At 42.0% G+C, this 14,567-nt stretch overlaps 1 protein-coding gene across 2 annotated transcripts; it reads right to left on the minus strand.

Annotated features, from left to right (window-relative positions):
- Window positions 1–199: 199 nt before the first annotated feature.
- HMGB1 (high mobility group box 1) lies at window positions 200–12,227 on the minus strand. Of its 2 annotated transcripts, XM_084646060.1 has the most exons (6): window positions 11,664–12,227; window positions 10,753–10,835; window positions 5,894–6,056; window positions 5,538–5,683; window positions 4,197–4,371; window positions 200–2,112 (listed from the first exon to the last, which is right to left on the minus strand). In XM_084646060.1, the coding sequence occupies exons 3-6, from the start codon at window positions 6,041–6,043 to the stop codon at window positions 1,936–1,938; spliced, it is 648 nt and encodes a 215-aa protein (XP_084502186.1). In that variant the 5' UTR covers window positions 6,044–6,056; window positions 10,753–10,835; window positions 11,664–12,227; the 3' UTR covers window positions 200–1,935. The 2 variants fall into 2 exon arrangements, with proteins under 2 accessions (XP_084502186.1, XP_084502185.1); XM_084646059.1 differs by lacking the exons at window positions 10,753–10,835; window positions 11,664–12,227 and adding an exon at window positions 8,864–9,051.
- Between the last annotated feature and the right edge of the window lie 2,340 nt (window positions 12,228–14,567).

Raw genomic sequence — 14,567 nt, forward strand, 5'->3', positions numbered from 1 at the left:
TAGAGACTAACCAATTTATTAGAGCATAAGCTTTCGTGAGCTACAGCTGAGGAAGTGAGCTGTAGCTCACGAAAGCTTATGCTCTAATAAATTGGTTAGTCTCTAAGGTGCCACAAGTATTCCTTTCCTCTTTTGTTTGAGGCTGAAAGCAAATATGTAAATGTATACAGGATACAAATGCGAGTCAGTTAACTAAATATTTAAAACCTCTGCAATTATTAGTTTATTAGTATCATCCAGGATCCAGGTGTTCAGTATTTCTCCTGAAGTTATACATAAACAAATGCAAATCGAAATAAGAATCTGAAAGTCAAAATTGTATAACAAAACAATACTCCATCACAAAAGCGTGTAAAATTACAATGCTATTTTTAAACACTGGCACTTGAGAACCATAATTTTAATAACCACAAAATTGCCAAATTGTCCCCCAAACTGGTAAGCAGGTACATGTGAAAATAGTTACAGTTGCCAGCACTTGAAGTTTTACTGAATATGCAAAAAACAAACAACAAAAAAAAAAAAAAAAAAACAGCTTTGGTTTTGGAAGAGAATTATATTTGATCAAATTAGACATTGTTGGTATATATCATAGTTAAACATTTCACTTTTTAAATGCAAAAATTTAATAAAATGTACTTTTCCATACAACTATATTTAACTTATAAATGGGCAAACGTGAAGAGTGCGGTATAAAACCTAACGGGAAAAATACATCTTATCTCATTTTAGTTTGAGACAATATACAACTTTGTTTAAAGGGCTAAAACTAGAATTTTAAGATTAAAAATATGAATTTACAGAGATTTAACAAATAATGGTACCATTTATAGAAAATGTTGGAAAGTAAAATCCTTTCTTGTGGGCTATTTACTACCAGGAGAGTTTCATGGTATAAAGTCCACAGCCATCACTATGTTGTGACAAAAAAATCAATATGGTACTTTTATAATTTTTACCTTCATACATTTTAGGGGCATGTTTATCTCTTAAGTGTTCAGAGATTTACAAATTCAACTTCCATTACATAGTAATGGAGTCACATGTAAATTCCTCACACACCATGATGAGAGTATACCCTTCCTACTAGGACAGCATTTTCGAGGTTTTTTCTGAAGTATTCCATGCTGTAAAACTAAATTCTATACTTCTCAACTCTCCAAGTCTGGTAAACTTACGCAACTCAATGTTACATTTCACAAAATCCGAGCAAATATCAGTTGGTTGAGATTTGTTTGTTTGTTTCCAGTTACGGAAGAAAGTTCTGTTTTATCATATGCCTGTATATTTCTTTGCCTACCCTATCATGATTATGAAGGGTATGCAGATCAAAGCTTTGTTTATCAGCTGGTTACATGAAAAGATGAAAACTGTAATAATCACGTGATCCCAAATGGGCATACAATAAAGCAAAGATGAGTTCCCCTCAAAAAAGAAAAATTATGATTTTTCAAGGGCACCTATTAAAAGGACAACAATACTAATAAAAAAAATTGTATTTACTCAGAAGCATTCAGAATGTCAACAAAAACAGCTGCAACTTTTTTTTTGCAATTACAGAGTGGTATTCAGTTAACAGAACAACAATTATTTTTATGATGCATCAGAGACAACTGAAGATGAAAAATGAACTACATCCCCATATATAACTAATTTGTGCTGTGCACCAACAAGAACCTGCTTTAAAACTTCCATGCCAATTTACAACCCCCACACTGTACCAGGCAAGTTTAGTGGCCATTGAAATACCACTAAGGACAGGGCTATCTAAAGACACGTTCGGTAGTGTGTTAACTATACAAAAAAAGAGACACTGTACAGTTTAAAAACAAATCTTACACAGCCTTACATTTCAATTTTTTTTTCTTTAAAAGGAGTGAGTTGTGTACAGGGGGTTTAAATGCTTTATAGACAAGAAATTGCTCTAGAAGAGACTTATTCATCATCATCGTCATCCTCCTCGTCATCCTCCTCATCATCCTCATCCTCCTCGTCATCCTCATCATCATCCTCATCCTCCTCCTCCTCCTTCTTTTTCTTGCTCTTCTCAGCCTTGGCAACCACCTTTTTTCCTACATCAGGCTTTCCTTTAGCCCGGTATGCAGCAATATCCTTGACAAGAGAAGTGGGAAAAGGATCTCTTTAAGAGATTTAACCAGAATTCTTGCTAAAACTTTCAAACAACATTTAGGACTTTTGCTGATATGCTGTAACCACTGAGGTATCTCATCTTCACACACACAAAAAAAATGCACACAAAATCCTTATCTAGGACATACAACCATAATTAGCCATCCACAACACATCAAAATGACATGGTCTAATATGTGCAATGTTATGCCTCAGTGAAATGCAATTACATGGCATTCTGCTTAACTGAAGTTTAAATCAACAAAAAAGGTACAAGAACTTTCAAGAGTAGACAGGGCCACTTTCTGCATGCAGTAAATGTATTCTATAGGCTTACACTACATAAAACTCAAATTCATACTTTTTCAAAACTTCATATAAATCATAAAATGAAGCTAGATGATTGCCAATAAAGATCAAGTCATAAAAATCAGTTTAACCCCTGGCTTTATAAAAGAAAAAGAAAGAATATAATTTATCCTAGTATATATTAAACTTATGACTGGGCAATGCCTTTAGGCAGATGGCCTAAATATTGAAAATGTTCCTCCCATGCAGTATTCTTTAAACTGCTCTCTTTGCAGTTCTTTCAGTATCTCTTAAAATTCGTAATTTATTTCAGAAGAAGTGGCATTCACTAACTAATATCAATGGTCTTTAAATGAAATATTTACCAATTCTAGATTTTCAGACCTCCGACATTAGTTTGCTCTAGAAGGAAACTTTACATACATCAAATCCCAAGCACATGTGCAAGTTTAGTTGACAAATTTGGGTGATATCAGTAAAAGGAGAAACAGCTGCAAGTAAAGGTTAGTGGCTTCAGATTTTTCCCCCTGTAATATTTAAAATAACCCTAAACTAAAATGCATCAGTCACTTTATAATTTAAACTACTGGGGAAAGTTTACTTGTAGCTCTGAATTTACTCTTTGTTTAAATCATACCAATATGTAAATTTATATGTGAATAATTAATTTACTAAAGACCAAATCATGCCTTGTGTTGCACACAAAGGGCTAACACAGGAAGTTTTCTAACCCACAGTGTATCTGCAGGGCATGATTCCTACCTAGTGCTAGAGGCCCCCAACGTGCAGTTACTTACCCATTTCTGTGCCACCATCCCTTAACTGATTTTGTTTGCCAGCAAGGAGACACTATTGAGCAGCATACATGCTAAAGCGTGCAATACGTTGCAGCCAGGGGTGCGTACTATTCCTTTATAAAGGAGAATTGGTACATATCCCATCATACATTCCTCTCTCCCTTAGCTATCTTGCCCTGGGATGGGAATATGGAAATCCAAATGCCATTGCCACTGCTCTATATCCCCAATACTCAAATAGAGTTCCTAACACTGAAGTAGGATTTAGCCTTAATGATACAAAAAAATAAGTTAATAGGTTGACAAGGGTTTCCTAAGATGCATGAACAATTATGTTATCTGTTTGAAGGCAAATCAAAGTGGGGGTAATAGAATACATGTCTAATACAAACATCTAGTCCTCTAATATTTAACTCTTTAGGTATAAACTAAAAACTGTTCTTTAAGATAATTAATATGAACATATGCTATGACTATTTCTTCAACAGTATGTGGCAAATGCCAATAAGGAAAAATGTTTTCTTTAAATTTGCATTACTTAATAGCGCAAACTGGTTGCAGAAATCAGCTGCTGCCATGAACCATTACTTTTAATATTCAAAACAGATACAGGGATATGTACTAAAATATCAAAAGATAAGATTTGAAGTATGATGAATGAAAGTGTCATAATCCTCACAAGGACATGCTATTGGAGGTATTCTCTAAGGTAATTTGACATTTTCATAATTATACTTGTGACGTACAATGTAAGAGTACTCTAGAGGAATTTTCTTTTTAAAAACCAAGCCAATCACCCAGTCCTTTGATATACACAACTCTCATTCATTTATGCACAAGGAGATGTTACGTTATTTTGCCATAAGAAGAAGAGGGATGATCACTTACAATTATTTAATCATTCAAATTTGAATTGGAACAGGGAAGAACCTTTTGCTCACGCTGAATGCCATTATTTACCTTTTCATACTTCTCCTTCAGTTTAGCAGCCTTCTTTTCATAGGGCTGTTTATCATCTGCAGCGGTGTTATTCCACATCTCTCCTAGTTTCTTTGCAACATCTCCAATGGACAGACCAGGATGTTCTCCTTTGATTTTCGGACGAAATTCAGCGCAGAATAAGAAAAAAGCTGAACTGAAAAGAATAATTGTAATTTTAAGTATAAAGGTTAAACTATTGTACTAGACATAGCAAGTTTTGAGACCTTCACTACATGATGCAGTGTGCTTTAACATAGTATTACTAAGGAACATTTAGTGTGCACCAGCAGTCTGCACATTAATTGGTCTGTGTAACACATTAGTGCACTTTAGAAATTACATTCCCATGTTGTGCATCCCACCAAGTTTCTCTGATTTTAACAGTTGTGAGAACATGGACTGTGCGAACTGCTTCACAGGAAATATTAAAATAATCTCATGATTACTGTAGAAGGATTTCCAGATGTCAGTACCAGCCACTCTTTCTTAGTTTATTTTTTAGTGTTTGCTCCATTTTAAAAATAGAAAGATTTAGCACCATACAAGCTTGGTATCATAATAATTTCACATTTATCTTTCGGTGGTACGGCCTATTTTAAGGACAAAGGCTCAATTCTGCAAACTGTTTCATGCATGCAGTTCCCTGCGCCAGTACAGAGCCCCAGTGACTTCAAAGGGACTCTGTGCAGACACAAGGTTCTGCATTTGCCAGAATGGTTCCAGGATTGGGGCCTAATATTCTACCACAATTTTAATCTAAAGTTATTTCATCTGGCTGCTAGCAACATTCTATTAATAAAAACAGTCAAAATTGATCATAACAGTGTTGGGTTTATTTTTAACAGATAAATTTATTCCAACAATTTTATGTCAAGTTCCAAGTAAACGATAATTGAAATGGATAAGATTTATAGATCCTAAAGCCAGAAGGGGATCGTTATGATCATCTAGTCTGACATCCTGTATATCACAGGCGTAGAACTTCTCCAAAATAATTCCTAGAGCATATTTTTTAGAAAAACATCCAATTTTGGTTTAAAAAAAATTGTCAGTGATAAAGAATCCACCACAATCCTTGGCAAATTGTTGCAATGGTTCTTTACACTCTTAAAAATTTACATCTTATTTCCAGTCTATGATCTTTTTTATATAACTAAATCCCACTGATTTTTAAATGTGGTTACTGGCAGCACTACATTTTGAAGTTGTGTACTCTTCTATACTTCAAATCCCCTAACTCTGATTTTTAAAAGATCATTTTATGGATACATTTCAATGCAATGCTCCTATACAAGACACACTAACTGGAAATCTACTTACGGAGGCCTCTTCGGTGCATTAGGATCCTTGAACTTCTTTTTTGTTTCCCCTTTGGGTGGTATATAATTTTTCATTTCTCTTTCATAACGAACCTTGTCAGCCTTTGCCATATCTTCAAACTTTCCTTTTTCCTTAACAGACATAGTCTATAAAACAATAAATAGGGAGTGAGTGCATGATTCAAAAGTGCATCCGATCCCATTCCGAACTGTAGCGGGAGTAACATTAAAGGCAGGAAATGCATTCACACGTATCTGAACAATGTAAGTAAATATAATCAAGACTGAAATGATATTAATTTAAGGTAATCTATGCTGCAATACTGTAAATTAGTACTGTTTTTTGGTTTATCTTACCTTCCACCGTTCTGAACATTTTTTTGAGAACTCTGAAAAGTTCACTGAAGCATCTGGGTGCTTCTTCTTGTGCTCCTCCCGGCAAGTTTGCACAAAGAAGGCATATGAAGACATTTTACCTCTTGGCTTCTTAGGATCACCTTTGCCCATTTTTGCTGATTTTCTGTAACACAAAAGAAAAACAAACTTTTAAAACTACTTTTGGCCCCCACACAGTATCATATGAATTTGGGAAGAATGAGTATGTTGACTAAGATCTGCAAAAGCAGCTTTCTGAACTTTTATGAGAGGACCTCTCAGACTATATACAAGCTACAGCTCTCTCCTGGAAAACTATATATTACTTGCAAAAAAGACTGCTATTACAGAGCGTTTTTTAGTTCACCTGGTCAATACAAATAACCTGGTCTTCAAGATATTTGGCTATTATTAAAAAAAAAAACTTCCTGTTATATTTAAAGAGTCATCAGCAATCAAGAGTGTCTGTTGCTAGTCCATTTGCAGGCAAGTATTGACATTAGTCTCAAGGGAAGTTGCTCCCCTCCTGGATTGGTAGAGCACAGCAGCCACATGTCATCTAATTATGGGATAGAAAGGCTTAAACACGAATTATTGTGGGGCAGGGGGAAATATTACAATACTCTATCTGGATCAGCCTGTTGGGTTCTTAAGTATTTACTCTTAAGTTTTTTTCACTTTCAAAATGCTTTACAAATATCAGTTTGCATGAAAAAAGTACAGAAATAAAGTAAGCCAAGTTACTTTCCACTTTAATTATACTGCAAAATCTATTCTCCCTACAATGTGCAGCTAGAAATAGTGGAATTAAATACAGCACTGAAACATGTTATGTTCCAACCAATGGCTTTAAAAGCATGACACTTATATATGACATAAATAAAAGTGTGCTCATTGAGCAGACATCCCCGTATCTTTTAAAGGGTACAGGGGATGGAAAAATATCTTCTCAGCACATTCACACACAAGGTAGATAATTTCTCCATAAGTCTGGGGAAAAAAAAAAAAACATCTCCAGTCCACTGCGGCATAAACTTTGCTCTTCCAGAGAGGAGTGAAACAAGTGGGTGGTGTGTGCATGTATTGCCACAGAAGCAGCGTTTCCGATCGGTTTGGCGTATGGACAAACAGATTTCTGCTCTGTGACTAAACACATCCGGTTTGAAGTTTCCATTGAGTAAACAAGACTGTAGAACCAGGAGCTATTCCTGCCAGCAATGGAGATGCTTCCAGAGCAACCCTTTCACTCAAGGATAGTTTAGTGACATGGGTGGGATGGGGGGTTCACTTGTTCCTTTTCATAGAAAGGAAGTGTGAGGAAAATAAATAAAAAATGAAACAGAGGAATTCATATTCCACAGCACATTTTATTAATACTGTAAATGTCTTTTCACCTTAGACACCCCAATTAAAACCCTGCAACTATCATATTAACTTGCATTTAAAAGCAATCTTCCTGCCATCTTGAACATTAGGGGGTGGAGGAAAACTTAAGTTCTCTTAAAAAGTGATTTTCTTAAAATGCTGCAAAAGGGGGCAAAAAAATCAGAGAAAGGACACAGTAGATGGTGTATGTGTTTGCATCAAAAATCTTCCAGATTTATGCATTCTGGAAAGACATGCAGCAATAACTTCAGAGGAGGAGATTCATTTATTTTCTTAAAACTGAAGGCACAGTTGTGGCTCACTTGTGTAACCAATCCCCACGCAGAAGAATTAAATGCACTTTTTTTTTTTAATTGTGTTGTTGTGCGCCGCTCTTGCTGGTGGGGGAGGAAGAGGAAGGGGAAAAAAAAGCCTGCGTCTACTAATCATGTCTTCGCAGCTGTAAAGCGTACAGAGGTGACTGCAGGATCTAGACTAAACCCACGGCTGGCGCTGCCACGAGCTCTCAGGCTAAGCCAACCTCACTGCAAAGCCTGCGCGCCTCTGTCGTGCCTAACGGGGAGCGTGTGTCTGATCAGTCTCTAGGCAGAGCTGTGGCGGGTCCCGCTCCTGGGCGAGGGTTTGCAGTGGCGCAGGCTACTCCTCGGGAAGGGCAGCAGCAGCAGCGCTATTCCTCCCATTTTCTGCGAACAGCCTGACAATGAGAGAAAGTCGCCCTGAAATGTGCGCTGGGGCAGCCCGGGTGCGGCGCGGCGGCCGCGCTTTAAGGAGGGCCCCCGGCTCCCAGTCTACCTACGGCAGCGGCGCGGGTCCCCGCTGCTCTCGCCAGATCAGAGCGCGGCTGCCTCCCGGAATGGCCGCTGCTCGCCGCCGCGCAGAGAACATGGCTCCTTCCTGCCTCCCTTTGTGTGCGCGCCCGGCGCACGCTCAGCCATGACAGCGGTGGGGGAGGGGGGGCGGCCGCGCGCTCCCAAGCGCGGCCCAAGCCCCCGGCGAGCTGGCCGGGTCCGGCCGCAGCCCCAAAGGGGGCCCGGCATACGGGGGCCGGCCGCTAGCCCCGGTTGGGAAACCCCCTGCGCGGCCCTGGCTGAGGGAGAAAAGGCGGCTGGAAAAGTTCCGCCGAACTGCGCCCCCGCCCTCCGGCGCCTCGCGCCCTCCGCACGGCGCTCGTCAGCCATGTTCCAGCGAGCGCAGCTCCGGCTCGCCCGCCGCCGACACGGCCCCGCGCCCCGGCCGCAGCCCCGCTGCGGAGCGCCCGGCCCCCGGCCTTGCGGCGACAGTTGCCGCAGGGCGCCAGGAGCACGCGGCGCCGCCCGCGTCCTCCCCCACCCCTCGCAAGACCGAGCCCGACGGGGAGATTTTCCCTTCTGTTTCCATCCCCTTCCCGCTTCACGAACTCGCCCGCTTCCCCCCGGCCGGCTCCCGCCCCGCCCGCCGGCGCCGCCGCCCGCCAACAGCCTGCCTCAGATGCAGCCTAATTCGCCTTTGTGTGGCTGGGGCAGAGCGAGCGCTGCGCTAGCCCCGGAGCCGCCGGAGCGCGCAGCCCGCCCGACCCGGGATACTCACCGCCTCGCTCGCTCGCAGACTCACTCGCTCGCTCACTCAGCAGCGAGCCACAGGCGCTGAGACACTTGCCCGGCTGCTCGCGCTGGCCCCCAATGCTGCCTGGTCTCGCTGTAGCCCAATGCACCGCAATGGCTGAGAGCGGGATCGATACGCAGCCTCCTCACGCTCTCAGCGCTGGTAACATTACTCTCAACACAGCCTCGCTCCTATTGGCGGCCGCCAAGCCAGCGGCCAACCTGATTGGTGGAGCCCCTTCCATTGTCCTGACCAGAGGGCGCCGCGGATTGGCCGCGGAGCGGGATACGTCACTGAGGTTTGAAAGGGCGCGCAAATATAAAAGTGAGTGGAGGGGTGGCTGGCTGAGGCGGGATGTACAGCTCGGAGAGACTTAGTGCAATGCTGCTGTGCATGAGGAGAGCAGCTCATAGGCAACCACGCACTCCCAGCCTAGCCGAAGGGCGCCTCGCTCCCCCGACCGTACAGCCACTTCTGTCTCCCTAAAGCGTACCTGGAGGCCTACTTTGAGAACCCTTTCCCCACACACCCTACCCCCAGGCTCCCACTGCTACGAGGGAAGGGGACAGCAGGCCATTGTGTTACAGCAGTGGCAAATACTGACCCTTAGTAAATGGTTCATGTTGCTGAGACAGATGCTCCCAGAGCATCCTAATACAACCACCACATATTTCTATGGTGCCTTCTATCTAAGATATCAGCACACTCTACACACTATGAATTATTTTATGATAAATAACACCATTTTACAAATGAGGAAAGTGAGGCACAGATACATTAGATATCAAGCCATGGCAGGTCTCTAGGAATCAAATCCAGGTCTCCTGCCTCCCCACACATCTTATTTAAACCTCTAGGTCACACTTCCCCATACAGTAATGTCTATAGAGTAGTCCAATCTAAACACATGATATGCCATGTATGTTTTTACCTATATGGATTACTTTATCTGACATAGCTACGTTTCAGGCACAAAGCATGATCTATTCTACAACTTAAAAGTCAAGAGTAGGAGGCAGTAGATCTGGGTTCTATTTACAGCTTTGCAACAGACTTCCTGAAGGCTGGTCCACACTGGGAATTTACATCAGCATATCTACGTCTCTCAAGAGTGTGAAAAATCCAGCCCCCTGAGAGATGTAGCTATCCCGACCTAGCCCCCAGTGTGGACAATATTAGGTTGACAGAAGAATTCCATTGTAAGTCTCTTGCTGTAATAAAGCTGTTTTTTGAACCAAGATCTACTGCTCTACCTAACTACTGCCTCTCAAGGAGATGGCTTGCTATGCCAAAAGGAGAAACCTTGCCTTTGGCATGGGCAGCAACTACACTGAAGCACAACAACGGTGCATAGGCAGCAATGCAGGTGTCCTGCTCTACCGTTTTAAGTGTAGACATACCCTTAGTGACTTTAGACCAAAATCCTTAGTCCAATATTTTCAAAGAACTGTCCACTGATTTTGGGTGCCTCGGATGACTTCAGTTAGACTTGTGGGTGCTCCATATTTCTAAAAATTAGGCCCTATACATCAATTTGGGTGCGCAGAAGCTGAGGCATCCAAAATTAATAAACACTTGAAAATCTAGGCCTTAACTTTTCTAGGCTTGAATCACTCTGGTTTCCCTGCAATTTGTGTAGTCATTTACACCAATGCAAAGTGGGTGTAAAAGGCTACCAAATCAAAATAATAACCTTTAGCATCTACTTTGCACAGGTGTAGGTGACTATACCAGGTTCAAGTTAATGATAAGTAAGATAGAAAAAACAACTCCCTTCCTCATAGGGATGTTAGAAGTTTTTTTTATCATTTGTAAAACACTGAGATCCGGGAATAGAAAGCTACACAAGTGTACAAAGAAAAATTTGTTCTTACCTGATAATTTATTTTCTCTAATAACAGGGCTAGCAGTCCTTGGTATCTGGTGATCCATACAGTCTTCAGAGTTTCGAAGCAGTCTAAAAGATGGAAGGAGGACAAATCTCTAAGTAGCTCCATTCCAAGAACATATGGCCCTAGGAACACTTCCAAAGCTCTACACTTAGAAAAAGTGAACATCTAAGCATGACAACTAACTAGATATTCAAAGTTAACTATTTACATGTGATAACTCCTGCACAAGAATAATATGAAGTGAAGAAGATAGGCGAAATACCAGTGACCAACTGGGTAAAGTACTGTACTAGGCACTCTGCAGCATAAGTTGTAAACTTATAAAGACGAATTATTTTCCAAAGAATAGAATTTTATTCAGTAACAAAACCAGTGAAAAGAAGAATCTGAGCAATTCAAAAGCAAATACATTAAAAACTTAATAAAATTAATGGAACAGAACTTAACAAGGGAAAAAACATTCACATCAACTTTATCTACATGTATAGCAACCATGGCTTTCCCAGGTCAGTGTATGTTAAGCTGTGGTTATCCTTAGTGTCCTGAGAGGTGGAGTGGCAGGTGTAGGGATGCAGCCACTGATACAATGTGTAATGTGGAGGTGGGGTGCAAGGAGGTGCTAAAATGGAGTTTTCCGTGGACAACAAAAGGAGATGACCCTGTACGTCCACAAGAGACTGCAGCATTGGTGTTTGCTGCCAGAAAAGGCCCATTATGTCCTGATGCATTGCCCTCTCCTTTTCCTACTGAGCTCCTGAACCTTCCACCTATCCACATTTTCCTCCCTCAGGCTGTCTGCAATATTCATCCTCCAGGCCCTTTGCTCATAGTCTGAAACAGCAGAAGATCTCACTGAACAGGTCTTCCCAAGTCCTCTTTTTTCTCCTCCTTACCTGGCTCAGGTGTTCCACACATGTAGAGGGGGAACCCCTCAAGGCTGCAGTGGCAGCAGCTGCAAATAAAACACACAGATGTACGATTGTCAGTACAGTCACAATGTAAAGTGAAAATTAAGATTCAGAACTCCCTTCTCTTGCTCCCCTAACGTTTTAAACAAGACAGGCTTATTGGCTCTTCTGCTTCAGTGTGCTTATGCACAGCACCACTCTCAGCACCAGCCATAATGAGTATGGCCTGCCAAGGATGAAGGAAATAAGGAGGGAATTGCTCAATTGCATGAAACAGTGAGTACAGGGCACTGGCACTGAATACTGGCACCATTTTCCACAGGCAGTGGTGATTTTAGCTGATATCTCACTCCTGAGGGTAACAAAGCCACCGAGAGCACAGCTGGTGCTGGTATGCCAAAGCCACTTGGGCTCATATGCTAGCCTGTGTACTGCAATGGTACCTGCCCAAGTTATCACCAATCAGCATGGGAAAATATCCTATCACTGAGGAAGAAATAGAGCCGCCATCCCTAGTAACTTTCTGGAGAGGACTACAGAGTACCTCCATAAAAGTTTCATTGAGATCTCTCGGGAGGATTCAAGGGACATCACTGTGTACATAAACAAACTGCGCCCCATGGCCCTCCCATTGCCTAACTCTGCAGGGGAATGAAAAGCAGATAACAACAGTTCCTCCTGCTACCTCTTCTAGGCCGAGTAAATTAATGAAAAGTTGATAGCTGTGTCCTGTTAAGTGGGGACACCATCAGTACATCACTATAATGGGAAATAAATTTACACACTTACCCGGGGTTCCTTTCCCTGCATTGGTCTTGCCTGTGCTCAACAACAGGGACTGAATGGACTGTGGTAGAGTCTCAAATAGGTCCTGGCTCACGGAGTAGCTGGACCCCCAGTCACATGTCCCCCATCCCCTTCTTCTTCGTCCACCTCCTCTTTATCCTCACTGTTCGTGCCAGGGGCCTGTGACTCAGGTTCCGCAGAGGTATCCATGGTGGTGTGTGGAGGGGCAAGGTGGGATCTCCGCCAATTATGGTATACAGCTTGTTGTAAAAACAGCAGGGCTGCAGCTTGGCACCAGATCGACTGTTGATCTCTCTGGCCTTCTGACATGCCTGATGCAGTTCCTTTGCTTTTATGTGGCACTTCTGCTGGTCCCTGTTGTACCCGTTCTCCTCCATCCCCCATGCAATCTGCTCAGAGATTTCCACATTTCTACAGCCGGTCTGTAACTGTACCAGCACAGCCTCTTCTCCCCACAGGCCCAGGAGATACAGTATCTCCTGCCTACTCCAAGCCAGACCATGTAGCTGGCATGGTCAGCGGGGCAGCTACGCACAACAATGGAGAGCTGCTAGGTGTGCTCACCAAGCTGGACAATCAGGAAAAAGGCATTTCAAAAATTTGTGGGGCTTTAAAGGGGTGGAGGGCCTTCCAGTCTCCATGTCCCCTGGGCAGTGGAGTTCACAACTGTGACCAGAGCTCAGTGTCAGGCATTGTGGGACAGCTGCTGGAGGCCTGCTAGGGTTGACATAAGTAACACAGTGTCTACACTCATGCTGCATCAATCTCAGTACAACAACCATGGTTCAGTGCTGTTCAGGGAGATGGTGTTACTGCATCACTGTAATGGGCACTAAGATCAATGGGAGACAAATTGTAGACACATGAACAACTAGGTTGACACAAGGCAGCTTACATCAACCTAACTATGTAGTGTAGACCAGGACTTAGGCTGTGGTGTATCTAGCACTAGAGCCATCCAACAGCCTTCTGCTTATCAGGAGGGGAAAATGTGCAGGTGGACTCTCTGAAGAGCACAGCACCAGTGCATTTGGCCACTGAAACCAGCAATCTATTTTGCAGATGAGGACACACACATATAGACCTATTTGTATCCAAAATAATGCCAGGTGGCCACTGTATTGCACCAGAATGGGCAGGGCAGGAAAATTTCTCATAAATACATTCTTCTTAGAGTGGAATACATACCTCCTGTACGCATTTCCTTTAGGTTTCAGAGTAGCAGTCTGTATCCGCAAAAAGAATAGGAGTACTTGTGGCACCTTAGAGACTAACAAATTTATATTAATTCAAGCTCAGCAGTTTTTCATTGGAGTCTGTTTTTGGAGCTTTTCGGTTGCAAAATTGCCACCCTTAAATCTTTTACTGAGTGGCCAGAGAGGTTGAAGTGTTCTCCTACCGGTTTTTGAATGTTATGATTCCTGATGTCAGATTTGGACACAAATCCATTTGTGTCTATTAAATGGACACAAATCTGACATCAGGAATCATAACATTCAAAAACCAGTAGGAGAACACTTCAACCTCTCTGGCCACTCAGTAAAAGATTTAAGGGTGGCAATTTTGCAACCGAAAAGCTCCAAAAACAGACTCCAATGAAAAACTGCTGAGCTTGAATTAATATGCAAACTAGATACCATTAACTTGGGTTTGAATAGAGACTGGGAGTGGCTGGGTCATTACACATATTGAATCTATATCCTTAAGTTAAGTATCCTCACACCTTCTTGTCAACTTTCTAAATGGGCCATCTTGATTATCACTACAAAAGATTTTTTTCTCCTGCTGATAATAGCTCATCTTAACTAATTAGCCTCTCACAGTTTGTAGGGTAACTTCTAACTTATCTGTATGTATATATTTATATATATTTTACTATATGTTCCATTCTATGCATCCAATGAAGTGGGCTGTAGCCCATGAAAGCTTATCTCTAATAAATTTGTTAGTCTCTAAGGTGCCACAAGTACTCCTGTTCTTTTTGCATTTCCTTTAATAACCCTCATCCCCAGAGCAAGAGGAAGGATCAAAAGGAACAAGGCAAATGTCAACTTAATAGCTACCATGTGGGAATGTCAACAG

Source organism: Lepidochelys olivacea (genome assembly GCF_965140295.1).
Source record: "Lepidochelys olivacea isolate rLepOli2 genome assembly, chromosome: 1".
In the NCBI taxonomy this organism is placed as follows: Eukaryota; Metazoa; Chordata; order Testudines; family Cheloniidae; genus Lepidochelys; species Lepidochelys olivacea.